Below are 27,325 nucleotides of genomic sequence, written 5' to 3' on the forward strand. Positions count from 1 at the left end.
TTTAATTTAAACATTCATAATTATATTATATTATTATTATTATTATATTATTTATATTATATTATTATATAAATAATAATTCATAATTAAACAATCATTTAAACATTTAATAAATGCTCATAATTTATTTTTGAGTAATTTCTTCATGTAAATCTATGCTGTATGTAAATAAAAATGCCTGTGTGACATCTGGGACACAGTGTGACTAAGAACTCTCTTTTTGTTCTTAACCTATGGCTTTAAAACAATATCGAGATATATATCTTATATTGCCACCCAGCTAAAAAATATCGAGATATGAATTTTGGGTCATATCGCCCAGCCCTAATTGAACTATAAAGAACCTTGAAGCGACTGTATATTGTGATTTGGTGCTAAAGCTGAAGCAAATCCATGGAAATGACCCAAATGTAGGCGGTCGCATAACAAATAGCAGGTGTGGTATTGTATCACTTCTTCTTCAGGTGTTCTGCTGCTAGTTGATCTTCCCAGCTCTATTACTGCCCGTCTTTTATGTTGCGACCTATTTCACACTGTAAGTTACACAACTTTTCTCCAAGCACATAATCTTTGGCTCAGTGTTCAGTTATTGAACTCTTTTGGGTCTGTTTGCTGAACCGTTAGCTTAACTACTATCTATAGCGACCTGCAGCTATGTCACATGTTATTTACTCCTTGCTAATGCTAATGCTGCTAGCAACAAACAGACTTTTAGTTGGTGCACAGCTCTGCACCGCTGAAGAAAACCCTGCAGAGAGCCAGACCCCTGTAGCCGGTTAGAGTAGCTCAGCCCTGGTTAGCTGTCCCTCAGCTCACCCTATCAGACCGTTTACACATGAATTTTCTCAACTCTGCATCACACCCACTGTGGGAAATACTTATTGGAGATTCTGTACGTAGAAACATGACACAGGTGCACTTCAGCATTTCAAACTGCTGCCTCAGGAGAAATTTAGTAAAACTGTAATTCACGTCAACACCTGGTAACATGAACTGGAAGTCGAGAAAATGATGCTGAAACAATGTTGGACTCTGAGATCTTCTCTTAAACCAAACTGCCATAATTTTCTGACCCTCGGTAATTCTTAATATTTAATGTTAACCGAGATATTTCCAGTGACGGTAACATTAAAAATAAGATTTAAAAAGCTGAAGCTAAAGATGATCTGCTCCACCACCAACCTGCAAATCATCCTGCAAACTCTTATTGTCGGATTACTATGTCACAATATTAAACACCTTGAACTATTTAAATGAAATTGAGCTGAATTTTAAAAAAATTATCTAATTTCCAGAAACCAAATCAGTAGATTAGTTGTTGCGACTTTTCCAAAGTTTGTCATCAACTGTTTGGGAATTAAAGCCATTTTATACACAATTAGAAGCAAAAATAATTGGACGATTAACCACGAGCAGTTTTTGAAGCATGTTTTATGAATTTCAGAGGAAAACAGTTGTAGGAGATGAAAATGAAGAAGCAGGAGGTGCAGACTGTCGGCGTTTCCTCTCCTCTGGGATGTCTGGATGACTGAATCACTCATCTCTCCTCCTGCACCCTTTCATCTGTCCTGCACTCATCACTCCGTCACCACAGCCTGTTTGGTTTCCCTCCACCTCTGCAGAGCCGCTGTTCCTACAGCCGTTACAACCAGCCGGCTGTCACGCTCTGTGCAGACAGCAGGGTTGTTTTTGTCGTTATGTTAAAAGGAGACTCCACAAGCCTCCAAACATTATTTAAAATGAAGAAGATGTCGCAGCTCATTTACGTAACATTTGATTCATTTCTCTTTGAATCTGTGTTTCTTGCTCTTTAAACTCTGCTCCATTCTCCTCCTCGGCTGTGACCTCGGCCTCCCCGCCTCCTGCTGTGGCATCCCAGAGGCCCTCCTTCCCCTCCGGCCCCACCTCCACAGGAAAACCCGCAGACTGCCGCCAAATGTCTCCGCACATTGATTCTAACCCCTCGCTCCGATGCGGCAAGAGGCCCCTCGCAGCATCGCTCGCCGCAGGCTTCGGAAATACCTGAGATCCCTGAGAGCGGGCGCCGCTCCTCTTCCCCACTTTGACCCGAGTTCACCTCCCGAGACCTCCACGCTCAAAATTACATTTGTAACTCTAACTAACTCTAACTAAAAACAAAAAGTTTCCCGTTTCCAGGCGTTGGACTTCCTGGAAACGAGTTATTGTGTGACGCATCAGGATGATTGACAGGCTGGAAAGATGAAACGATGTTGATTGTGTAGGAGTCGTAAACTCAGCTGACGGATGTTTTCAGCACATCTACTTTATCTCTCCTCTTAGGCCAACCTGACAGGTTTGAAAAGCCGAGCCGTCTCTGTCTCCATTATTCTCTCATTTTGATCACAAGGTTCAAATATCTCAATTTATTGATCCATGACGTTCACAGTAGGAAAAAACCGGTTGCCCATGAGGAGCACGCTGCAGGTCGTTTTCTGGCAGGGCTCCTCCTCATGTAAAGGAGCAGATACTGGACCTGTCTCCTGGCTTCTCCTCGTGACGCTGTGCTGGCAGACACGGCTAACCTTCTGGTGACGGCACGCGTGGATGTGCCGTCCTGGAGAAGCTCGTCTAATGCTAACTAAAGCAAACCCAGCGAGAGGTCAGCAGATGATGGTCTGACCACTGCCTGCCAAACCATTTCTTTTTAGGCTCATCTTGTTGCCTCTCCTGCTGTTTTCCCTGCTGTCACTTTTTACCTGCACAGGTGCAAATACACAGTTCCTGCTTCCTGGAAGTTTAACTGAAGCTCTGCTGTTCTGTGACGAGTTTCATCAGGTTTGGGGAGTCGGTTTGAATTTGCTGGCGATGTCAGTCAGTCGGAGTCGTGTCATGTTTGTGTTGGCTATGAGGAGTTCAGTCTTCTGTTTTTGTCTTTGTTTAAATGCAGAGTAAATGTTGACTTATTGACCTGAATGATGACGTGGACACAGAACAGTTTCCTCTCTGGGGATTTTTGTTACGTTAAAAACGGCCTCGTTTTTATTGTGAGCGTGGAGCAGAAAGCTGGAAGTGTAGATGCTAATCCAGAGTGGCTTTAGATGCTGCAGAGAACTACAGACGTGTCAGAGTGAACTGGTCCTCAGGCGCCACCTGGTGGTCTGAGCTGCACACAAAGAAATCATGCAGAAGAAGTAAAAAGTAAGTATTTATATCGCACCTTTCTAGATAAAAAGATCACAAAGTGCAGTAGTAAAATCATCTGCGTACATGCATATGTTAGGATTCAGTGTTGTGGTTGTTTGTGACTCCTCCCACCAGAGGATTGCTGTGGGTTTTCCCTCTTTTCTCTCTCAGGCGCGGATACCTGGGTGTGGCTTACTGGAGTCCTCCTGAGTCCTTCAGTCCTGCTCCATGATTGGGTAATTAGATGATCACCTGTCACGGTTGGTGCGCGAGTGGGGCCGATTTCTTGTTGCACCCCTAGAACGTCACACATATTTATCTTATGCATCACCTTGTTAAGCTCAACTGTAAAATTTGAAGTTATAACTTACAGACTCTATAATAATAACTCATCATCTTAAATGCTAGAAGATGACGAGGCGTCATCAATTATCTCCCCCGTCCTGGCTCAGCATGGGAGCAGTCGCTTAGCGTAGCGTGTAGCTGGATTTGATGCCTCAGGTGGGAATTGAACTCATGACTTCTGCTCCAAAGGTGTGCAGTCGTACCACTACAGGCTCTTATATTTTCTGATTAACTGCATCAACTTTTGTTCTTCAGTTGCAACGACTCAATGAGAAAAGACTGTGAAGTCCTCAAAGTCAGCAAACATTTGAATTTATTTAAAACAAACGGTAAAGAGGAAACAGACGCGGGAGTTTGCTGAGATATTTATTTACACATTTAACTAGTGGCCATTATATGAAAAGATTTATTTTTTACAGTGTATTTACAGCACCTGTAAGGCATTATGGAACGAAAGAAAACTGTACATTAAAATATTAAAATCTGACAGAAAACAGAAACGAGCTGAATGGATTTACATGAAAGTATAAAACAAGTTAAAGAGAAGGAATAAGCTGAAGAGTCAGAGGGGACTGTGAGTCTCATCTGAGCGTTTGTTAGTAATCTGGAGTGATGTGATCGACCTGCTGAGGATTATGGGTAATGAAACTGCACAAACAACGTCTCTATTGCACTTTTCTTTCATTCAGCTCTGAATATTTAACTGCTTTTCACTTGCATATTTAATTGATAACTTCCTTTATTTCAATCAAAACTAAATCCATTAATACAATTTTCTCTGATTTGTTTTCACACATTTGTTTTGTGTTGAGTTAAAAATGACCAGAAGTTTCTATCGAGCCCAAAAACGTGAATGAGGTTGGATTCAGATCGTGTTCGGGGAAACCTCGGCTGTCAGAATCATCATACGGAGATGTTACATGATGAATAAACACTTACATGGCAAAGCAAGAAGGAGGTGATTATTGGACATTTTGGAGAAAATTGCAAAAGCAGAAAAAGACATTAATAAAAATGTTTAAAATGTGGTTTAATTTTTTAAAAGAACCAAAAGAATTGAGGGGCTGAGCGAATCCTGATGTAGTTTGAACATTAAAGTTGTAAATTTACAAGATAAAAACAAACAAAAACAAAACAAAATACTTGTTATTGAACCTCAAATGAGAGGAATTAATGTAAAAGTAGAAGAAAAGTTAATTAACAGGCTTTGAGTGCAGCTTTGTTACTGAGTGTTTAAAGTGTAGAAAAAACAAGTTTGTCTTCAAAAAGTGCCTTTATTTAAAGAAAAATCAGAAAACTGGAGTTTTTAATGTGTTCTTTGTTTGTTAAAAAGAAAATAAATAAAACAAAAACATCAAAAGTATTTTGGAGAAGAACTAATCGGAGAACAATGACAAAAATAATCGTTAGAAATTCAGATTTTCAGTAAATCTGCTGGAAAACTCTGGACAGACCTGCTATAAATAAAGTTCCAGATTCAAATTTCAACACGCATTAACCTGGTGTTGCGTCTTCTGCAAAGTCTGATGATTTAAAATGGTCCAAAATATTTAATATAATAACAATAATAGTAACAACTCGAAATGAATGTTTTATCGTTTGGGTGCTTCACTGTGAAAAAAACTAAATGCTGGATGATCGTGTGTTTAAAAATAATAAATCACGACTCTGTTTCCAGCCTTGTTTAATGAAGCGCTTCGTTAACACTTTGGTCGAGTTTTATTTTGAAAGGCGGTGACACTTCCTGGGTTGTAAGGCTCGGTGGAAGGTAACAGACGTTTTAAAGGGACGGTCTGTAGTTTTCCTGAAGGAAACACTAATTGCATTTTTAACTTTTTAAACATAATTTTTGCAGATGTTTTAATGAACACTGATCATAACTGTGTGTGGTGAATCCAGGTGTTACACAGGTGTGACGCTCACACAGTCACCAGAGAAGAAGAAGCAACAACCCTGAAGTTTGGAAACGACCTCCATCTTTACCACCTCAGAAATACTGATCAGCTGGTGGCTGTAAAGGACATGAACCATTTCCTCATCCAGGGATCTTCGTCGTCTCTGGTGAGCTTTCAGCGTTAAATGGAAAGAGTGGCGGCCTGTGCATTCGCTGGAGGCTGAGTGGAGACTTCCCCAGTAGTGCTTGTCGGTAGTTTGATGGTCATGGTGGGGGTTGCATTTATTTTGAGCCCTAAATCATTCACTGCTGATCGGTGCAGAGGACTATAGAGCGAGCTCTTTACAAAAACAAAGCTTCATTTACTTGCTGCACTTCCTCTAACGCCCACTAGGGGCTCCAACAGCAGCCCAACATCGAGCGTCACAGCAGAAACAAATGTTTACCACCTGATACAAAGAATAGTTTATAGATCAGTAACTGATTAAAATTCATCTGTTGATTGTTTAACTTTATTATTACATCCATTAGATACCATCCATGAATTATATAACAGTCTGACAGCACAGAGTTCACTCTATAGTCCAGTATGTTTTTGAAACATTTTATATCTTGATTTTATTTTTTGGCACATATTTCCATCATTGCCCGTCTCACAGGAGGTGGCGTCCTCTGGCTGCCTTTAATCGGCTGTGCAAACACATCAGGCTGATGTAGTGAGTGGAAATCAAAGAGAAGTGTTTCCACGAGCTCAACGAGCAACAAAGAGTAGAAACTTGTAGAAACGCTGCTCATCTGCTCGTTATTGTAGCGCTGTTGTGTTTTTAGTGACGGCTGTGAGGGCAAAGCTTCGTTCAGTCAGTGTGTTGGTAACATCTGCATCCTCAGATTAGTGTTACTCTTCTGTGTAAAAAGTAATTAATATCCAAAAACAATCATTTTCCTGTTGTTTCAGGACGACGCTGTTGTGTTTGTTTGCTCTGGCAGATGGAACAACATGGAGGAGGTGGAGCAAAGGTGGTGACGGTGGGTTGCAAAGTGGCTTGCAGTTGCCTGTAGGCAGGCTAAAGCAGCAGTAACTCGATTTTTGAACAGACTTTTTGTTTTTGAAAGAAAACGAGTAATATAAGAAAAAATAAATAAAAATTGCTTTAATGATCCCGTTGGAGTGTTGGTGCGAGCAGCTTCAAACAGTCTAAAAGTCAGCAGAGTTTTTCTCCCCTCTGGCATTTCTGTAGACCAAACGGTTGATCCACAGAAAATCAGAATGTACGATCGAATTCATCCAAAACAAGAGATGACAAAGAAAGACTGCAAATTTGAGAAGATGGCGACTTGGAGGATGTTTGAAAGGAAATAATGTTTTCAAGGATCTTCTGGGAGTGAACAGCAATACCTCTGGTCTCGGTTTTAGGCCTCGGGGTTCAAACGCGCTGCTTGCATACATGCTGCAGAGATGAAGCGGTTTCTTCTGTTAACTTCAGTCAAATTTTTTAGCTAAGTTTTAATAAACAAGCACGAAATAATCTAATGCAAAGCCTATAAAAGCGTCATTTTTCAAGCCCAAACTACTAAAAGCTAAAAGCCGCAGCCGCAGACCTGGAGGCCTCACTGTGGGGCTTAAATGCTGCGTGATAAAGTGCTCTGAATGCAAATCTGGATCTGGGAAACGCTGGCTTTAAAACCCTGATGGCCCCATTCGTCAGCACAAACATCTACGCTCTACCCAAAAGGGTTTTTGTGGATATTTCAACCAAATTATGTCAAATACTAACACAAATGTCCTTTTAAATTCTTGCTTAAACACCAGCACTAATATTCCCACCTTTAGAATATATTTAGAAGTATTAAACACTTAAGTGGAATCATTATCTTAACGTTTAAAAAAACAAACACATACTCTTTCATTAACTGGTTCGAAAAGCTTCACTTTCACCATCTGCTCGTCCTTAAAGGGCCAGTTCAGCCCTGACTGGTGTGAGCGCTCGAACTTCACAGATAATCGCTGCCTTCTCTTGAACATGAATCGAATGAATGAGCCAGAAAACAGCAGGCGGTTGCTTCTTCCACCAAACGAGGGAGTTCAGGATTGTGTGCACAAGTGACGGGAACACGGAGCGTGAGGTGGACGCTTCGAATTTGGCGTCAGCTCTCAGGAGCTCTGGGCGTCTGGTCAGGACTATCGTCTATAAGTCTTTTTCCAAAAATCATGACTTAATCACAAAAATCCACAAGACTTGTGTGTGGGACCAGTGGACGAGTTTGAACGTAACAAAAGTCGAGCACAGACGAGGCTCAGCGTTGATGTTAAAGGTTAGCACGGATGCCGTCCCTCTTTGCTCGGTTGCTCGGTTACAGCTTCCTGTCACACACTGCACTCTAGTGGTGGTTGCTAGGTAACATCTACAGGCTCTAATAATGAAGGGCAGCAGCATCAAACCACATCGTTGGCCAGGTGATGTCACCTGTAGGTTGTTTGCTGATTGGTTCTGGTAAAATCTCCTGTTCAGCAGGGCGCTAAGCTAACGGACACGCGACAGATCGACGCTTCCTTCTGCACAGATCCTGAAACATGCTCACGGTGAGTTTGGGTACATGAATCCTTCTTTAAGGAAGGTGGTCTTGATTCCCAGGAAGACAGAATTATATTAAAAATGCTTTTTGATTTTAGTTCTGAGAAGGCAGCAGATATCTCCCAAACTGGGCGGCTCCCACCAAAACTGGTGCCAGAGAAGCAGCGAGTAAACTGCAACACTTTAGTTTTACTTCCACACAAACCTCCCGTGTCGTGAGTTTGTTTTGCTAGCAGATAAAGTAGTCAGACTGTCGTCATTCTTGAAGCTAATATTACAACAAAAGCAGCAAAAAAAAGTAAGAGTGTTTGTGAACTCGAAGCACAAGGACTCACATTAATAACTGAACCACAGAGGTCATTTCTGAAGCCTTGAGAAACTCATTAGCACCTACAGATTTAGAGTCTTGGAGAATTACGCAGGGCGTGACGCTCGGCGTTAGCGCCGTCCCGACCTGGAGGAGTCGGACTGCTTTTAGGTTTTCTTCCCAGCCGTCTGTTACTCCCACACAATCTGTGAGAAATACTGACTGGCAGCTGAAGATCAGGAGGAACCGAACGCTTCTGGTCCCAGCAGAGGTTTCAGGAATCGCCGAGCTGCCGCTTCCTTTCCCAAGACTGGTCAGCGGCTCCGCCCCCGCCTCCACGGCTGCCTCGTCTTCACTTCAAGCTTCGTAGCTGAGCCCAGGACTGAGTTTAGCTTCAGGCTACGCAGCTTCAAGATACACAACTAGCTTCTGTGGCTGGCGTCAGCGGCGGCAGGGGGAGCTAGCGCGAGCTCCAGGCGTTAGTTTGAGTACAGCTGGAGTTAGCGTCGGGGTTAGCTTCTCAAAGCTGGACTCGTGTTTTTATCCGCCTCTTTGTTTCCGTCCTTCATCAAGGCAGAAAACACCTGGAAGGAAACACAGCTGTTAGCTTTTTGTCTGCGAGCGAGCTGCGCCGACCTGCGCTCTGACCGTGAGCCTGACCTGAGCCCAGCGGCGGTTCCTGCTGATCATGTGCGTGCTGGCCATGGCGTTGAAGAGCGTGTGCGACTGCAGGTCCTCCGGCAGGCGCGTGAGGAACTGCGCGATGTGGATGAAGTCCATCTGCAGCAGGACTTCCTCGTACAGATGCAGGATGCCCAGACCCGTCCGGAATAAGCTCTCCTCGCCGTCCCGGCAAAAGACGTCCCACACCCGGCACGCCACGTCCAGAGGAAGTGACTTACTGTACAGAGTGAAGATCCTGCAGGGAGACAGACATGAGTGAAATCTGCAGGTGTGTGAAGATCGGCATGGAAATATGCACCGCTAAAACCAAATCAACGCAAACAGCGTCTGCATGACTCTGTGGTGACCTGCAGTGACCTTTGTTACAGGTCACCTGCTCAAACAGGTGAGCTACATCCAAATGAACTTTAAGGCATTTTTAAGTCGATGAATCTTACTGACAATCTAATCTGTGTTAAACATCTAAAAGATTTGCTGTAAATTTGTAACAGAAAGTTGTATTAACTCACCAGTCAATCAGATAGAGGTCAGGGGTCAGGCTGTTGGTCTGGAAGTGGCTGAAGAGACGAGGAAGATTCTCCTCGAAGAAAATCTCAAAGGCTGCAAAATACTTCAACATCTGTCAGAAACGGGGAGAACAAAGAGGAAGAGGTTTAATTTTCACAGTGATGTGAGTAAAAGTCAAAATCTTTCACTTTTACTCACAAACCAACTTCAGGAGGTTTCTGAGTTTTCCCTCCTCCCTCTTACGAAATATCACAGACTGCGTACCAGTTCGTGGTCGACTCTGAAGAAGGCCATCTGACAGGGTTTATTGAGCAGGTTGGCAAAGGTGATGAAGGCCTCGGCCTCCTCCAGGTTGAGGATGAGCACGGCAGCGATGAAGGACATGCCCTGCACCTGAAAGTCCACAGACGCTTCGGTTTCGGATCAGTCTTAACGAGATTTTTAAATATTCGGTAACAGCTGCCATGATGCTTTTACTCACATAGCCAATGTCAGGCCTGTAACACGTGTAGGCACCCAGCACGCTGTGGAGGAGGTCGTGGTACGGACCGCCCTGCAGGAGGAAGACACAGCAGACATTCATGTGAGACACAGATGTGACTGACAAGTGCAAAAACAAATGTCTGAAAATCCGACCAACTTCTTCTCTCATCGTTGCAGAAATCAAACTGCTGCATTTGCTGCTGCAGGGCTGCAAACCTGACTGGTCCTCTGCCTGCTGTGTTTACCTTCTGGAAGATGAAGAGCGAGGGGAAGGTTCTGGAGATGTCTAGTTTGATGAGATCCAGGCTGGACTCTCTGTCGGCCAGAGATGCTCCTCCATCTAACGGGAGAAACACACAGAAGTCGTTTTGAAACCTCCAGAATGAAGTTTTCAGTCGCTGAAACTGGAGCTGTGAGGGTCAAAGAGAGGAGGTGCGTCGTACCGCTCTCGCTGTCGTTCACCGAGCTGGTCTCGCTGTAACTCCTCCACTTCTCTTTGGCTCTGGAGAGGAAGATCTCATAGAGCTCTGCAGCGAGACAAAATTAGACTCTGCAGACTCAATCGGCAACTTTTAAAGGTTAGAGTTTCAGTTTTTATGCAAATCCATCGTTTTGAATCTCTTTGAGCCTCAGTCACAGTTTTGTGTGCAGAAATTTTTACCATGCAATCAAAATTAAAAGTGTGCAACGTCCAGCTGTGTTCTTCCCACTGTGCAAATGTTTGAACCAGAATCTAAACGGTCTCTGCACGCCTCCATCTCTCCATATAAGAGAGCACTTTAGCGTTCCTGTGGGACTCGTGGTGGTTTGAATAAACAGCTGCAGTCACTGCAGCATTTAAAAATGTACTTAATATTTAACATTAGTGTCAAAAGAGAGTTCAGGATCGTGTGTTTGTACCTGGTGTGATGTTCAGCTCGTTGCCGATAGCGAGGCTCCAAACTCTTCCTCTGACGCTGGGGGGAAGGCCCTGCCACCACAGCTCTCTGACCCGCCTCGTTCCCTTCCTGCACACACACAATGTAAATAAACACAAGCACCCGCGCACACACACACACACACAGCGGTGGAGACGTACATGGAGTCCCAGTGAGGCAGGATCTCGGTGTTCCAGATGACCATGGCGTTGGAGATGCTGTCCTCCTGCCGGTGTCTCTCCTTCATCTGACGCTTCTTCCTCTGGGCTTCTTTCAGCTCTGACGGAGACGCAACAGCACGAGCCAATCAAATCCAAGAACAGCAGCCAGTGACATCAACACATCTGTGTGTGTGTGTGTGTGTGCGCGTACCTCTCCTCTTGGCTCCTGCCACCATCTCCTCGTACTCCAGCTTGTGTCTCTGAGTTTCCTCCGTAGATTTAGCCGGCAGGTTCCTGAAGGACAGACAGACGAGCTCTCAGCCAGCTGGAAAGCTTGTTTTCTGGTTTTACTTCCTGTCAGGTGATCACACACAGCGGCTCTGTCTCTCTGTGACAGTGACCTCATCCTGAAGTGTTTCCCCCTCACTCAGGGAAAAACTCATTAATCTGACATTTTACACCAGTTTGACTCTGATGTAAAACTGTTCGCTCATCTTTGTTCACCACAGAGGGACAAAGAACAATAAAGACTGATATTAAACCTTTGATTAAAAAGTGTTTTCACTGCATCGCACAGTCGAACCTCCGACTTCCACATACAGGCAGGAAAAACAGTCATGGAGGACCACGTGTAGTCTTCCAATGCAAATCCATATCCACTAGAGGTGGGAATCACCATACATCCCTCGATACGATATTATCACAATACTTAACGCACGATACGATATTATTGCGATTTTTAAAATATTTTGCGATATTCAGATTCTGTACATAAAGGTAAACTTTATCAATCATCATTTTCTCTAATATCAAAGTCTCACACTCAGTCTTTCTCTCATTTCAGTTTGATTGTTGACAAACTGAACGGTTTGTATTACAGTCTAGTCCAACTTAACTGAATCAACCATCTGGTACAATTATAGCTATTCTGAACTATGCAGTTTATGAAAACTATGCAGCCCCTTCAGCAACTGAAGAATTTGAAAGTCAATTAAAACAAAATATAATTTTGCATTAAATAAAAAAGTTTTAAACTTAATTAAAATAAAACATGTCTTAAATTAAAATAAGTAAACTGTCATGTTTATTAAACACATTTGGACAGTGAAGGAATGTCAGGATTCTTGCTCAGAAAAAGGATCAACATGCTCTGAAGTCAGAGCACAAAAACCTTTTTGTAACAAAGTATCGATTTCTGCTGTCCCTGTATCCATACATTATTAGCAAACAAAATATCACCATGCTACACAGTATCCATTTTTCCCCACCCCTAATATCCAAGCACACGTGTTACTGATACACACACATGTATGTGGTGGAAATATTCGGCCCTTTCATTTGCTTTTCACAAAAATAAAACATGTCATTCACTGACTCAGGTGTCTGTTTCTGCAGCTATGAAACATTGAAATATAACATTTTAATCTGCAAGTGCATTCAGCCAATAACAATAATAATAATAATAATAATGTAGAACCAGTTCCAACTGGTTCCAGAGAATAAAGACCAGCAGCAACTTGACTTCCCAACACCGCTGAGCCCAAAGTTGGAAACATTGAGTCAGAAGCTGAGGTGAGAAACAAACCAGCACCAATGCAGGCTGGTTTTCAAACACTCCAGAGTGTACTGGTAAAAAGATCAGCACCAGCACGGATGCCCTACACTACACAGTTGGAACCATTGAGCTTAAACGTGGGAATAACACAAAACCACCTGTTTGCAGATGCACTCGCTTCAGAAGTACACGTATCAGCAGGTTTATGCCTTCTCCAACACCACAGCGTGTAATCTAGAACCAGCCCCAGTCTTTTCCACCACAGGCACTAAAGCACATTCTTAAAACTGCATTTTTAAAGCCACCACAGAACTTACGAAGGGCGGTCCTCCAAGATGAGCGCCGTGGTGGAAAGAGGTTCAAACTCCAGGTTTTTCCTCCTCCCTGCAAGCAGGGGGCGCTGAGGACACGAGGGCACGCTGGAGTCCTTCATCGGCTCCTGCTGAGGAGACTAAAGAAAGAAACAGATGATCATGTAGTACACGTGTAGTACAGCATCGCTCTCAGAGGAGTAATTACACCTGAACATCAACTCAACAGGGTGTTTTTGGCAGTTACACAAATTCAGAGCCGTCTCACATCATTTTCAGTTCCCACAGTCCTCAGCTCAATTCTTCTCTGAGACCCAAAAACTGCTTTTGTAAAGGTTTGATCATTTCAAGTGTCAGAGGGACAGCTCGGGCGAGCTTTGGAGACAAAGGTAGAGAAGCTGAGAGGGTTTGCACATGTGCAGAAGAGGGAGAGTGGATTTACTGGACAAAGGATGATGGAGCTGCCAAGCAGGAGGAAAGGAGGAAGAGCTCAGAGAAGATGGATGTGGTGAAGCAGGACATGCAGAGGGTTGGTAGCAGAGGAGGATGCTGGGATAGGGTGAGATGGAGGCACATGGTGGAGATCGCTCCCCGTTAATTGATCTTAGAACTGAAAAAGCTTCTTGGATGAGAGGTGGAAGAAACTTAAAGAAGTCCAGTTTCTTTCCACAATTGTCTCGAGTACAAACGGAAGTAAAAGCATCGTTTCTGAATTTAGTAAAAATGTTTGTAACAGATTATTTGCAGTTTCAGAATAAACAGAGCGTTCGTTCATCAGCTCAAGCACAGAGAATCACTCTGTGTGTGTGTGTGTGTGTGTGTGTGTGTGTGTGTGTGTGTGGCCCGTACAATAAACCGTTTATCCACAGGAGCAGGACAGCTGTGGGCTCAACAGAACAACACGTCTTTTATCAGCTGGTTTCAGGCGTGAATGCCCAGCAGAGGGAGACAGAGGTCGCCCCCTGAGGCTGCTCTGTCACCACATTCAACATGAAGTGAGAGTCATAAAAAGATACGCATCATGTGACCGTCCTGGTGATTTCCAAAGAGCCGAGATATAAAAACACGGAGCTGAGGAAACCCTGACGTGAAACATGCTGCTCACCTTCCCCTGACATTACAGCAACGTGCATATTATGGTTTGTTAGACAGACTGTAAATAAAAGATGCATGTAGCCACAGTGACATCACCCACTGGTTTGTGCCTCCACGTTTAAAAGCATCCATGTTAGCAAGCCGAAGTGATGTATTTGGATGAGAGCGTTTACGTTAGCAGCTAGCTGGACTCTACAGAACTACAAATGAAGAACTCAGATAAGATTTCCTAATTCTGCGATACTGACGATCAGGAGATCAGACAGTGGGTCTGCTGCAGGTCGAGAGTCTGTGTGAGCGCAGAAAAGCTCCACGTAATCGTGGTATTTATGTCTGAGGAGAGTTTTTACGAGCAGTAAAAATCCAGATGCTGCAGAGCAGAGAGGAGCTGCATCTGCACACATGTGTTTACCAGCTTGATGCTAACGCTGTTAGCCTGCCTGTGTTTACGTACAACACCATGTCTGTAAAATGATGTAATGTGCTGGGCAACATCCACACGTACACAGCCTGAAGCTGCGGAGGCAGATGATGATCACACACACACATGCAGACACACACACACACCAGCCTCCTCCTCTGGTTGAGTTTAATACATTTTCACATCAGTTTGCCGGATAAAAAACTACGTCACACTTAGCGGGATTTTCTTTGCTGCCACAGTAACACTGAGCATGACTGGGTGACCTCTGACCTTTGATTGGAGCTTTAAAGGTATTTTGCCAACAGCTGCTGGCCTCTACCCTCGCTCTGCTCACATGATGGCAGCAGCAGTCAGATGATTCATCGGAAAAAGAGTTGGCCAGATGTTTTTGGCTCAGGCTAGCTGACACGTCAGACACAAAGCTGCTGGAGGAGGAGGAGGAGGAAGGCTGACTTCACTTAAACTGTTTCCTTTCAATAGTGCAGAAGGACAGCTCTGAAGCTGCCAAATGATGCTAACTGTCAACTGATGGTTTAAACATGGTTTGGCTCCTTAAATAAGACTCCGGTAAATCCAGCCCGGTGCAGCTCTGCAGTCTCTGTACCAGGAAGCAGGGAGACATTCACACTGCGCCTGTCACAGTCTGCTGCGTGCTCCATAGCACAGAGGTTGTTGGGACATCTTCCTGCTGCAGCGATGTTTCAGACAATAGTGTGTTTGTCCAGCTCGGTGGAAACAGTCCTGGCTTTCAGGTTTGGCTGTTTCCTGTTTCAGTGTAAATGGTAAACGGACTGGTTCTTAAATAGCACGTTTCTACTCTTCTGAGCGCTCAAAGCGCTTTACATAACTTGTTCGTTCACCCATTCGCACCCATTTCTCACTAACATTCACACACATTCACACTCCGATGGATGCATCGGAGAGCAATTTGTGGTTAGCATCTTGCCCAAGGATGTTTGCCATGCAGACTAGGAATCAAACCACCAACCTGCTCGCCCGAGCTACAGCCACCCCAAAGTGTCACAATGGCTTCATGCACAAAGCCAGATCCCACAGAGAAAGTGCTTTCCCACTTTGGTTTGGTAGAACGTGCATGAAAAAGCTTTGCAACCTGTGGTAAACAAGCCGGAACAAAAAGCATCGACTGGACTTCAGCGTAGCTGCATGGGAGGGAAAACCCCAGCAGGTGTTCCAGTTAAAGATCTCTGAATGTGACTGCTGAGAGCTGCATCACAGCTTCTTCAATGTAAACAAAATAAAAAAGTTTAACTTTGCTCAAGTGCATAAATAAAGCAGAAAGTGCATGGGATGGGACTGCAGACGCAGTGTTCATGGCTCTATTTTCCAACAGCAAGCAGGCAGCAACCCCCAGGACAGCTCCAGAGTGCAGTTCCTCTAACATCCACTAGGGGCTCCAGAAGTCCTGCAAAGAAACTGTTCTGGTCTCTATAGGTGACTTCTGCTTAATGACAACTGTACCGAGGGTACGGTTATATCTCACTTGTTTAAACTGCATTTGCAAGTTTGCATTATTAGGGGGCGTGGCCTCTTTGACTAACAGGTGGGTATAGCTGCTAGCTGCCTGCTAGACTTTACCTCAGCTAATTCGCAGGTGAGTTGCAGCACTTTGCAGTCTGTTTACGTTTATAAATTGGATGTCAGTTATTTGCAGATGATTAGTTCTTACCTCACAGTGTGAAGCTTATTTCCCCTCTCTGTGCTGGAGGCAACATTTACATTAAGACATTCAGAGTTCACTGACGAGGCTTCAAACTCTGACTTGAACATGAACAGTCTGCAGCCTGCGCTGAGAAAATGAAGTGCTCGTGTTCCCACAACGCAAACGGTTCAGAAAGACGTAAAATCTCAATAACTGATGAAGAAAAGGTGCCGACAGAAGGAAAGAGGACAACTGAGTTTGCAGGTGGACACAGCTGGACGTGCTTTAAAATAATCAGCGTTTTTGTTAAGACCTGGAGTGGACATGGAGGACACACAGCGAGTAACGCTGAAAGCAAACAGAGCCTTTATTGTGCCTGCGGAGCTCGTTTAACGCCTCGCCCTCTGTTTCTGAGTCCTAAGGCTTCTTCCTTCCACTGTTTATCTGATTTTCCAACATAGCAGCTCATGTTTCTGCTCAGATGATTCACCCAGGAGAGTTTCATGCCCTTATAAAGGACCGACTGTGGCTGGGAGCAGATTAAACACCCTGGGCGGAGGAGGATGATGATGATATGATTGTGTGTGTTTAAAGAGCCAACCTGCTCCGCGGTCGGCGTGGAGGCGAGGTCTTTGCTCGTATCGCCTTCTCTGGCTGCTGTCTTGCCAAACAGTCGCCACCCTGCTGAGCTGTGAGACGTCGCTTTGGGCTCTTTGGGTTTCCTAGAAAACAGGCTCCTGAAAGAGAGCAGACTGAGCTCAGTAAACATGTATCAGAGTCAACAGGAAGGAAATAAACGTCATCTCTCACAATCATATGGAGGACAAGCAAAATGTTACAAATAAAACTTCTCTTCATCATTAAGTATAAGAGTTTTTATGCATTAGCTGATGTATTTTAATAAACTTATAAAATGTTACAGACGTTCTTCTTATTATCAACTTGTGTATAAACTCGTTTTATTTCACTTCCCTAATTTACAGTTTTGACCTCATATTTTTGTGTATTTTCTTGTTTGTTTCTTATTTCTGCTTCATTTTACACATCAAAGGGTGACAAGAGGTCAAAGTGTTGCCTCGACGACAGAGATGGTGTCTTCTAATCAGGAGGGAAAATAAATACATGAATAAAATCGACTCTACAGTTTCATTTACAGTTTTATTTCACTCATCTACCTTAGAAACTAATAAAATTAATCATCACTAATATTAAACACAAAAAAGAAAATTTATATAAAACGTGACATTGCTTCTGTACCTATTTACCTTTTTATTAATTGTTTATTTATTCGTTTTAGCTGCACACTCGTCTGATGACCTGTTCAGGGTGTGCACTGCTTTACGCGATAGGCTCCATAAATCAGTCAGAAGGAATCCTGGTATCGAACATAGATAAAAAGGAGTCATTTGCTCTAACTTGCCCTGAGCAGCACCTGCTCCACATGTTGAGATGAGTCTTGAAAGCTGGCACTGAAATAATCAGAAACCAGATCAAACATGCAGACTATCGATGCTGCTTTCTGCTCCGCTGCATCTGACAGATCCCATCATAGCCATGCTCCACGTTAGCCAGACTTTGGCTTTAGATTGGGACAGTTTAGTTTTTAACTAAGTCATGAATATAAACAAACCCCACCCCCTACATATCTGAGGGCCTGTAACTCTGCAGATGTTCATAGTATGAAGGCAGATTCTGCACGGCATCATTAAATTAAAAGTCACTGTATAAACCTCTGCTCATCCTCACACAGGCTACATGCTCAGTGTCCCTCTGACCTCCTTCAGTGTGCTGATAAAACGTCTTCCCCTTAAAGAGATTCCTGTAAGCGTTCCCTATCACTCACACATTTCGACACACTGGCAGGTTCCCATTTCAGTGGAAGTCCAGCCATCTGTGAAGAATGTGAACTCTGGTCAGAAAAGCTGCAGAGGCCGATTTCAGTTCCTCAAACAAACGAAGAAAGACACGCAGCAAAGACGTAATGCGGTAAATGTTGCAGCTACAGCAGTTTTTTAAGATGATGCCAAAGGAAAAAGACTGTTTAGGCAAAGCTGCCATATCGACAGTTTTCATTGGGAGAGTCTGCTGGTCAGCCGGCGGGAAGAGAACAAACACAGACACGTATGCATGGGAGCCGGCTCCGAAGAGACGGCAGAGCAAATATTATCCCACCTCGCGCTCTGCAGGTCAAGTTTGTTCACAGCTTCAAAGACCCACACGCTGCATCTGCTCTTTCCTCTGCAGCTCAGCTGTCTGTGCAGCACTGCAGCAGCTGAGAAGAATAAGCCACGATCGCCGTGTCCCTACACTTTACTTTGATTACAGAAAACCTGGCGCCAGTTTTTTCGTCATTTTGTGCTCTTTCTCCCTCAGCTGAGATAAATGCTATTGCTGAAGCGTCTGTGGCTCATTCAATACTTTCAGTCATTTAAAAGGTAATAAAAGGTAATTGTAGACTGTAGATAAAAGATGGATGTAAGCACTCCCAAATCTTTTTGCACTCAGACTCGTCGCCCCCTGGTGGCCATTAAAGTCAGGTCGATCATTTCTAAACAACAAATATTTTCTTGTTCGCTCCTTCAGTCTGTAAATAATCAAACATCCACCCACGTGAGCCCCCACCCAGCTTAATGATCCAAACCATGCAAATCATCGACCTGCTAATGCCAAGAATAAATAAATATACTCCCGATTTACACGATGCACCCCTACGAACAAATGTCGGTGCAGTTTTTCCATCAGGCACAGAATATTCGGTTGGTGTGAGGTGCTCATTTCTGGAAATATCAGCTGTTACTTGCACTGCAAGACTGCATATTTGAACGAGCCAGATCAAAGTGTTTGATGTAAATTATTAAACCCATCAATGAAAATGAGGAATGTTAGGAAATGAAAGAGCTTCAAGACAGAAATGAGAAAGAGCAAAACCGTCTGCATGACCGAGCAGACGTACGGATCAGAGGACAAAGCTGAACATTTCATTTGAACTTAAGTGGAATTAAAACTCTAGATTATTTTCTTCTCGGTGCAAGCGACAGTGTTTTAGCAGTTCTGTGAAATAAAATCCTTGTTTTTATTATTTTAACGCCAAAATGACAGATAAACATGACTTTATAACTGATGGAAAAACTCCACTATCACAAAAAACCAAACAAACTCGTAGATGCTGACAGACTTTGGTTAAAAACTGAACTGTGTGTTGATCTTCTTCCTCTCTTGCGGCTGTAGTTGTAACAAGTGAGAGAAAGTCCAGAAATAGAAAAAGGAGAAGTTGCTTTCTCACTAACAGCAGAGGCTGTTTATCTGAGCAATAATGTGACTGTTTGGTGTAATTACAGAAGAAAGAAGATCACAAACACAAAGAAAGTGAAATGTTGATTCACAGCGTCCTGCCAGGATTCTCCAAACCGCCGAGGAGTGCGCACATTAATCATGCAGAAGAAGAAATGCAGCAGGTTAGACTGTCACTGCTCCTTCCTCAGAAGAACAGCTGACGCGTAGCTTTGTGTCGTTACATCAAACTGTCCCTCAGATCAGAAGCCTCGTTTAAACCTGTGGCTGCTGTGACGTTCAGCCTCTGTGGGTGTTTGTGTGTGATAAGACCTAACCTCAGTGTTTCACACAAACTTTACTAGTGGGAGCCATTCAAGCATCAATTTGTGTTTATTTTGACAGAAATAATCCCAGACTCTTGACTTCCTGTTCCACAGGGCGCTCTCCCGAGCTTGTCCTGACTGATGTAGAAGTCAGAAGCTGTAGAAGAGAATTCAGTAAATTGTGGGGTAAACTTTATTCTGAGACAAACCTAACCAAGCAGTTTTTATAGCGTAAACTTTGCTCTGTCCTGTTGATCTGCTGCAAGCTGCAGCCTGAAGCAGATGGTCTGGATGTGCTGCGAGTCTGTCACGGGGCTGAAGCACTGACGGGAGGCGCAGCTGTTTATCATCTATTATCTATTCCTGCAAAAGTATACGAGGGGCTTTTTATGACTTTGTTTTTAAAACACCGTGCTGCCATCACAAATAGAGCGTAACTCTGTGTGAAACACTGAGGCTGCACTACACACTGCATTAATAATTAACTGCAGAGGTGGGCACATCTAACGAAGACCTTAAATAATTGAAGGCTGTTATTCCAACAGCTGATTAGAAGCAGGACGTGAGCACAAAGCTGTGCATGTTCAGAGCTGCAGTTCCACTTGTTGTTTAATCTTGGGCTCTTTCATAGTTTAACCCTTTAAGACCTACCATAGAACCAAGTCCGCCAGAGCTTATATTATATTTTTACATGCTGTGGAGCCATTTTTGGGAGCATTTCAAGTTGATATACATCAATACAACCATTACAGCCCAGATTTTAATAATATGTCTGCATTAAGTGCATAGTAATTACATAAATTGCAAAAAAGTGCAATAAACTACAAAAAAATTGAAAATCGTTTTTGTTTTTTTAACATATATTTCTAGTTAGAGAAATTTAAGAGGCTTATCCCTCAAAACTGTAAATACAAAAAAGTTGCACAAAATAGTTTCCCACCACAGGAAATTTATTTTGAGTGTCTTCATAGTTTTATTTTTGAAATACACCAATTTTTATACACTGCAGGAAAAACGAAAATAAATATTATAATGCAAATTTGCAAAAAAGCAGCATATGCATCAAAATAAACTATTTCCAGCAGTGCAATATGAGTCCTAAGCATCCCAGAAACGACACAGAAAGTCATAAAGTCAAAGATAACTTTTAAAAACACCAGTATAGGCTCATGAGGCCCTGATGGTAAAAAACTACATTTCTGCAAAATTGGCGTCACTTCCGGTTTCGGGCAGGTCATGGCGGATATGCGATAGTGCTGATGGACGTAGGAAGTGTTACGAACAGCTGATCGGATCGGCAAAGCGTGTTTCTGGAATATTATGTTTTTGTTGCTGCAAGTGCTTTTTATGCAGTTTTTGCAAAACTATATGTGGAAGGAAACTGTGACCGAGGACAAGCTGATGGCATAAGATGTAAGTACAACTCCTCCGGTTTCATATGCAAAAAAAATTATTGTGCTAGCTCACGTGGTTGCAGAGCTACCGGGATTTAAAAATAGTTACGCAAAACGGAGCGTGCTGCTCTGACCGGCTTTAAAGGGTTAAATAAACTTTCATTTAAGCCATCTTTCTCCTGATTGGCTGCCCCTCACAAACAGAAGGTTTAAGTGGGAAAACACCAACTAAAACTGACCCAGACGCACGTGTACATACTTAACTTTAACATCCACCTCTGGAAGAGGAGGTGGGTGACAGGAAGTAAGGAACAGAACAGGTCCACTTTAAAGTAGCACTGCTGCCTGTATGTGACCCTGGCTGACCTGCCTGAGCTCTGTGGGCCACACAGCCAGAGTGGAGCTTTTCCAGCTGGGCTGTTTTCCCCTTGGCCTTCCTCCTCCGTCTGTCTGGATCTCCTCTGAGACGCTGTGACATTCAAGCCAGCTGCAGGGCTCGCATCCAACCCAAAAAACCAGCCCAGACCCAGATGCAGATTTAACAAACAGAAATGTTCCTGCACCGGCCAGTCAGGCACTATTTTACTACTTCATTAGTCAAACAGAGGAAAATCCAACGCTCAAGTTTCTGAATGCAACCAAACCTTAGGGAAACTCTCTGCTGCTGCATTTCTCTCTTTTTCACTTCCTTGTGTGGCTCAGAGGAACGTTGGAGCTCTTCTAGTAACTATCAACGTAACATAACATCTTTATTCTGCTGCTGGAGTCACTGTTCAAGTCACGAGGGAGGAAATCATGCAGTCAGTTCAGGATGAAACAAAGCAATCCTCCTTTCCAGCACAGTAAAAACAGGAAACCGAACTTCACCTGCAGCCTTATCTGCTCAAAGCAATTATACGTAACTGTAGAAGGCAAATATCTGCAGCATATTAAATCATGTGAACTGAGTGCAGCCTCGCGCCCCCAGAGATTCAATTCCACGGTTATCATTCTGATTTTTCAGCCTGTCTCGTGGAAAAATGCGGAATAGTGATGGAAAATGATCCCATCTGTTCATGCATGCAAAATGTCCTGGTGTTTTTTTTCCTAAAATCACAAACAATCCGAGTAGTTTCGGCACCAGAACTTCAATAAATACTGAATTAGTGCATCTTAGTGTTAAAGTCATATGAAGCGGCGGGCACAGATGATGTGTTCTGTGTGGTCTCTGGTGTGAGGGGCAGAGTGGACGGCTGGTTTCAGTGAGTCACACTGGTCGATGAACAACAACAAAAAACCATGATGATTGTTTTTGCCATTTACAGACGACTTCAAGCAAATATGAACTCAACGTGGAGCAGCAATGGTCGTGATTTCAGATCATAACACGAAAGCACCAACACTGAAGTGAGGTTAGCTGTTCCAACAGGAGAGACAAACGAAGCCAAAGACAACGACGGCACTCACAAAGTTCAGCAAAACAAACTAAAACTGGGCTGTTAGATAAACCGAGCCATGTCCCGGAGCGCCCGGCGGGTTTCCACCACTGCCGAGGATCCTTTGACTAACGAGGTTATGGATGAGCACATATCCGCCAGCAGATCAATCTCCAACCTTGAGACTTCACGTTTGCTTTCTGTTTGGGTGCTCTGGGTTAATCATCAGTTACCGACAGAGCGTCTCTTCCGTACTCTCAAACAGATACTGCGCACACCTGCATCCACACTTCCTGGCTCTGACTGAGCAGAAATCAATGAGCGCGGCACCAGACCGCACCGAGCGTGATTAAAATCAGCAGGGCTCAGCATTGGGACCAAATTAGCGGGGTCTGGATGTCCTAACCACCTGCGGTGTTGTGGTTACAGCAGACAAACAAGAAAACTGACTCCAGACCAAATCTAATCAGTCGAATGACAGAAAACGGACCGCATTTCAGGCAAAGATACAAACGTAGACGTTCTCATCTCTGAACAAACAGCCCTTCAGTTATCAGCCTGCAGGAGGCCGCTGCTTTCAGCTCCTCACCCAACCTGCTCTGCTCTGATTTCTGAGAAGGCCCTGTGTGCTTCCTGTTGAACTGCAGACAATCTGATAAATGTAACCGTTTCTTGTCTGAAGATCGACTCCAACAACTGAGGAATTCTGTCAAGTATTTGACCGGAAATTTGACTTTTAATACAAAGCACGAGTGTGTACTTTCAGCTGTTACAAAACAGGAAGAGATGCACTACAATAAAAAAGGCTGCACATAGCAGGAGTAGGTGATAAGGACCAGAACAGAATACAGAACATAGAGTGGGACTTTACAAACAGCTGACTGAAATAAAATACAAAAAAATGATTTCAGTGTTCGTATGCTGCATATTTAAAGGCGGATGCTGCGTTTTCAGTGCTTTACTCTGACGAGGATGTGAAGCCATCACATTCCACCAGACTCCATTCACAAAAACGGGAATTTTACCTCCAAAAATGTGTGAGATTGTTGTCTAATCACCTTTGGTTTTTAAAACAAACAAACTCTTGTTTCCTGTGAAATCAAATTATAATTTTTTGTCAGGAGTCTGGTAGAGCTGAAAAGAACAACTCCTTTCCCAGCACGCCCTTTCTGCAAATTAACTCTTTGTTGCTTTATTCAACATTTTAACATTTAATCAACACATACCTTCAAACTTTGACTTATTACTTATCGTAGGACCAGTGCCGTCTTCCTTTAAGAGAAGACAGACAACTCTTTACGTCATGCAACATTAAACCGCATTATCTGATTTTATATCTCATTTGAAATGTCGTGTTTAGTCCCGTCAGCAACATTATCCAGTCCAACAACAGGAGGTTACTTGTATATTTGCTAAGAGGGTCTGTGTGGCGTGCATGGGAAATGACGCCATCAATCTGTCATCTCAAAACGAGACAAAGCAGGAGGAGGGCGTTTCCCTCGGTTTCATTGGGAATATGGAGAGCGCCCACTTCCCTCGGCCTGGGGCTCATGCAGTCATTGAAGATCTACTCTTTCTTGGAACAACAAGAACCAAATTAAAATGACCAAAGAACGGCCATCTTGGTTTGAATAAATAAAAGACCGAAACAAAGCAATCAAATTCAGGATGCACTCAATAGCAGGCTCATAATGGACGAACAGGTGGTGATAACACAGATTCAAACAGGTTATGAACTAGCGTTGCTTTTTAGCACCAACACTGTAGGAGTGAAACCTCAAAAGTCACTGAGTCACTGCCCTGTTTATGTGGCAAAGAGTGAGAGGGAGACAGCGCTGTCCCTGCGTCAGGACGGCAACAAAATCATCACAAAGTCATCAACAACCTGAAAATAATCCAAATATCAGCTCAAATATCTCCAGCTTTGCTCTTATGTTTGGAGGTTTTGTACATTAAGAGCTACAGCTTAGTAATTCAGCCTCTCCTTCATTTATTCACCTTCTCTTTTGCTTTAGCGTGACTCACTTCTTTGGTTAAAAAGGGGAAACGTGTTCCTGTGTTGCTGCTCTGTTGCCTTAATTCTAGCACAGAGGCTAAAAAGCTCCATCTAAAGAGCCCAGACTGTGTTTCAAAGCCTTTTAGTTCAACCACCTGTGCGTGTGGGGTTTATTCAAAGTCGATGTGACACGTCTAAAAATCAGCTTTTCAGGAACTGAGAGCATGTAATCTCTGATCAGCACACAGTCACAGCATCTGGGCAGCTGCACGGTGGTTACACGGCGTGATCAATCGCCTCTAATGGCTGAAACCGCTCCGGGAAAAGAGCAAAGGGAGCGGTGAAGCCCCGGGGAAAGAGGCAGCGCTGAGTCGATGCTCGCTGATGCCTGCTGTGTCACACATACAGGACTGAGATCAACGTGCAGGATTTTACAGTGTTACAGGCCCCAGACAGCAGCTCTGAGAGGTCGTCTGTTTAATACAATAAGTGACCTTTAATGTGGAAAGGTGGAGGGAGAAGAGTAGGTGGAGACAGCTGCTGGATGCAAGGATGCATCTTCATCACCGAGCATTTAAATCTGTACATCATGAGCTTTATTTCCTAAAACCTGCATTTGGAAGCACAAATTAATAAAAGTGTGTTTTATATTTTTCAGCCTTATGTTGTTTATTTCCATGAATCTTAGGACAGATAAGTAAATAAAAGAAGGTATTTCCTATATGTGAAATGTATTTTAATCTAACTAAAGTCCAATCAGCTTTTAAATCTTTATTTTATTCTATTTTAATGTTTAAATTATGAGCTTCTTTACTAAAATAATTGAGCCTGGATTGACTGACAATTAAAACCTTGTATTTTATCATTTTCAGTTGTCTTCGTGTTGTTTACTTATATTTTAATACAGTAGTAAGACTAAAGCCTTAAGACCATATGAGGAGGGAGGGGTCCTTGGGAGTTAGCACGTGCACTCCTTATTGCCCCGCAGACCACGTGATCATTTTACCTGGTGAAGAAATCTGCGATGCCGAACCTCTTTGGCATCTGCTTGGGGTCCGAGCTGTCCTGGTTCAGGTCCGGCAGCGTGTCCGGAGCGCTCTGCCGGCGACCCGCCTCCAAAACGCCCCTCAGGTCTTCGTCGTACCCTTCAAAATAAAAGCCCCCATCCTCCTCATCCTCTGGGGACAGCGGGGTGGCGTCACAGCTGAGGGACACGGCCACGTTGGGGTTAGTCCTCAGACTCTGCGGCCTGACGGGAGGTGAGCTGGGGTCGCTGAAACCCTCCTCATCGTCGTCCACCTCCTCTTCATCCCTGGTGTTGCGCTCAGAGAGCGGGCTGCCACTGGATGAAGGGCAGGGAGAGGGGGATTTGGCACTTAATCCAGGGGACCCTACCCTCTTCTCATGCCTAGACTTCGATTTAAACTCACAATCAGGGGTGTTTTCAGGCGAGCAGCCCGAGTCCAGGTCCTGGTCATGTGTGTGGAAACCCCCGTTGGCCACTTTCACTTCTTCACAGTCGCAAACGCAAAGCTGCTGGGTGGGAAATAACCCTGCCTCCCCCTCACAGCTGTCAGCAGCCCCGTTGGGCATGTTTACCCCCGCGGTGCAGGCGCAGTTCCGCCGGTGCTCCCTCACCGCGCATGCCAGCTCATGGCCGGGCAGAGAAGTCCTGATACTCCCGCCTTCTGTGGCCTCTCCCCCCGGGCTAACACAGTCTGAATCCCGGGCTTCTTCTTTGCTGTCCCCCCGCATCTTCTCCACTGAGAGCACAGCTGGACAGGAAGCAGCTGTGGTGCCCTCAAGGCCAAGCCCTCCTCCTACTTCCAACTCGACCACCGACAGCTCCTCCTCAGTGAACCCGTTCAGGCCACTGTGGTCCCCGCAGACCCCGGAAACCTGGCCGGGGAACAGCCTCTCCAGCATTATCTTCCCTTTCAAGGAGGCGTCAGTGTTTACATCCCTGCCGAGGCCGGTGAAAGCCTTCCCAGCGTCTTGCACCGCGCTGACCCCGGCTAGCAGCGCGATGCTGCGGTCTCTGAGTGCTGATTTCCCCGCTCCGCCACCTCTTTCTCCCTCTTCGTTCTCGTTCAAGTCGACTCCGAACGACCCTCCGTTCTCCCTCACCGTCTCCATGACTTCTCAGTCCGCCAAGCGAGCCTCTGCCGCGGGCGTAAGTTCCTGCAACGAGTCCCCCTGCCCGGTGGGCCGAGCTCCGCAGCAGCAGGTTTTGTTGTTCTTGGAGGAAGGGGCTACCTGCATTTTCAGAGCCGGTTTAACGCTACCTGACACACACCCGGCGCAACATTTCCGTCTCAGGTGTTTAATGCAGACAAACGAACGCTTCACGGCCGCTTTCTTGCGTCGCCACCGGGCAGAAGATTAATTAAATCCCCCAACTGTTAGCTAGTCGCAGCAGCAGCGGCATCCCGGCCACAGTCCAGCGCCATCTTGAAAATTCCCCAACAATGACGTCATTCACCACAACTGTGTTTTGATTCGCTGGAGAGGTTTACAGTGACACCCTGCGGTCAATCTGTGTAACTGCACCTCAAACCTCTGTTGACCCCATTAAAAAAGCACACAAACACTCAAACAAACTCAGAGTTATTACAGTTAACTAATACTAATCTGAAGACTAGACTGGAAAAAATTTGTTCAGTTTTATTTATATAGCACTAAATCACAACAACAACTGTCTCAAGACACAGTATGTTGTAAGGTAAGACGTTATATTAATACAAAGATGGAGAAAACCTGTAATCAGATGATCACCATTTGAGCAAGCGCCTGGCAGAACTATGCTCTGTGTGCTTTTAACAATCTAGAAAAAAAATAACTGAAATTATACTATTCGAGAAATC

The 27,325-nt window shown here is 44.2% G+C and overlaps 1 protein-coding gene across 1 annotated transcript; it reads right to left on the minus strand.

Annotated features, from left to right (window-relative positions):
* Positions 1 to 2,124: 2,124 nt before the first annotated feature.
* On the minus strand, positions 2,125 to 26,891 carry LOC146505853 (TBC1 domain family member 12-like). Its single transcript, XM_085182411.1, has 13 exons — positions 25,468 to 26,891; positions 16,662 to 16,797; positions 12,888 to 13,021; positions 11,227 to 11,309; positions 11,016 to 11,133; positions 10,838 to 10,944; positions 10,381 to 10,464; positions 10,183 to 10,277; positions 9,936 to 10,007; positions 9,719 to 9,847; positions 9,457 to 9,566; positions 8,924 to 9,182; positions 2,125 to 8,847 (listed from the first exon to the last, which is right to left on the minus strand). The coding sequence occupies exons 1-13, from the start codon at positions 26,595 to 26,597 to the stop codon at positions 8,776 to 8,778; spliced, it is 2,529 nt and encodes an 842-aa protein (XP_085038537.1). The 5' UTR covers positions 26,598 to 26,891; the 3' UTR covers positions 2,125 to 8,775.
* Between the last annotated feature and the right edge of the window lie 434 nt (positions 26,892 to 27,325).

This window comes from Neolamprologus multifasciatus, chromosome 13 (assembly GCF_963576455.1).
Source record: "Neolamprologus multifasciatus chromosome 13, fNeoMul1.2, whole genome shotgun sequence".
NCBI lineage: Eukaryota > Metazoa > Chordata > Actinopteri > Cichliformes > Cichlidae > Neolamprologus > Neolamprologus multifasciatus.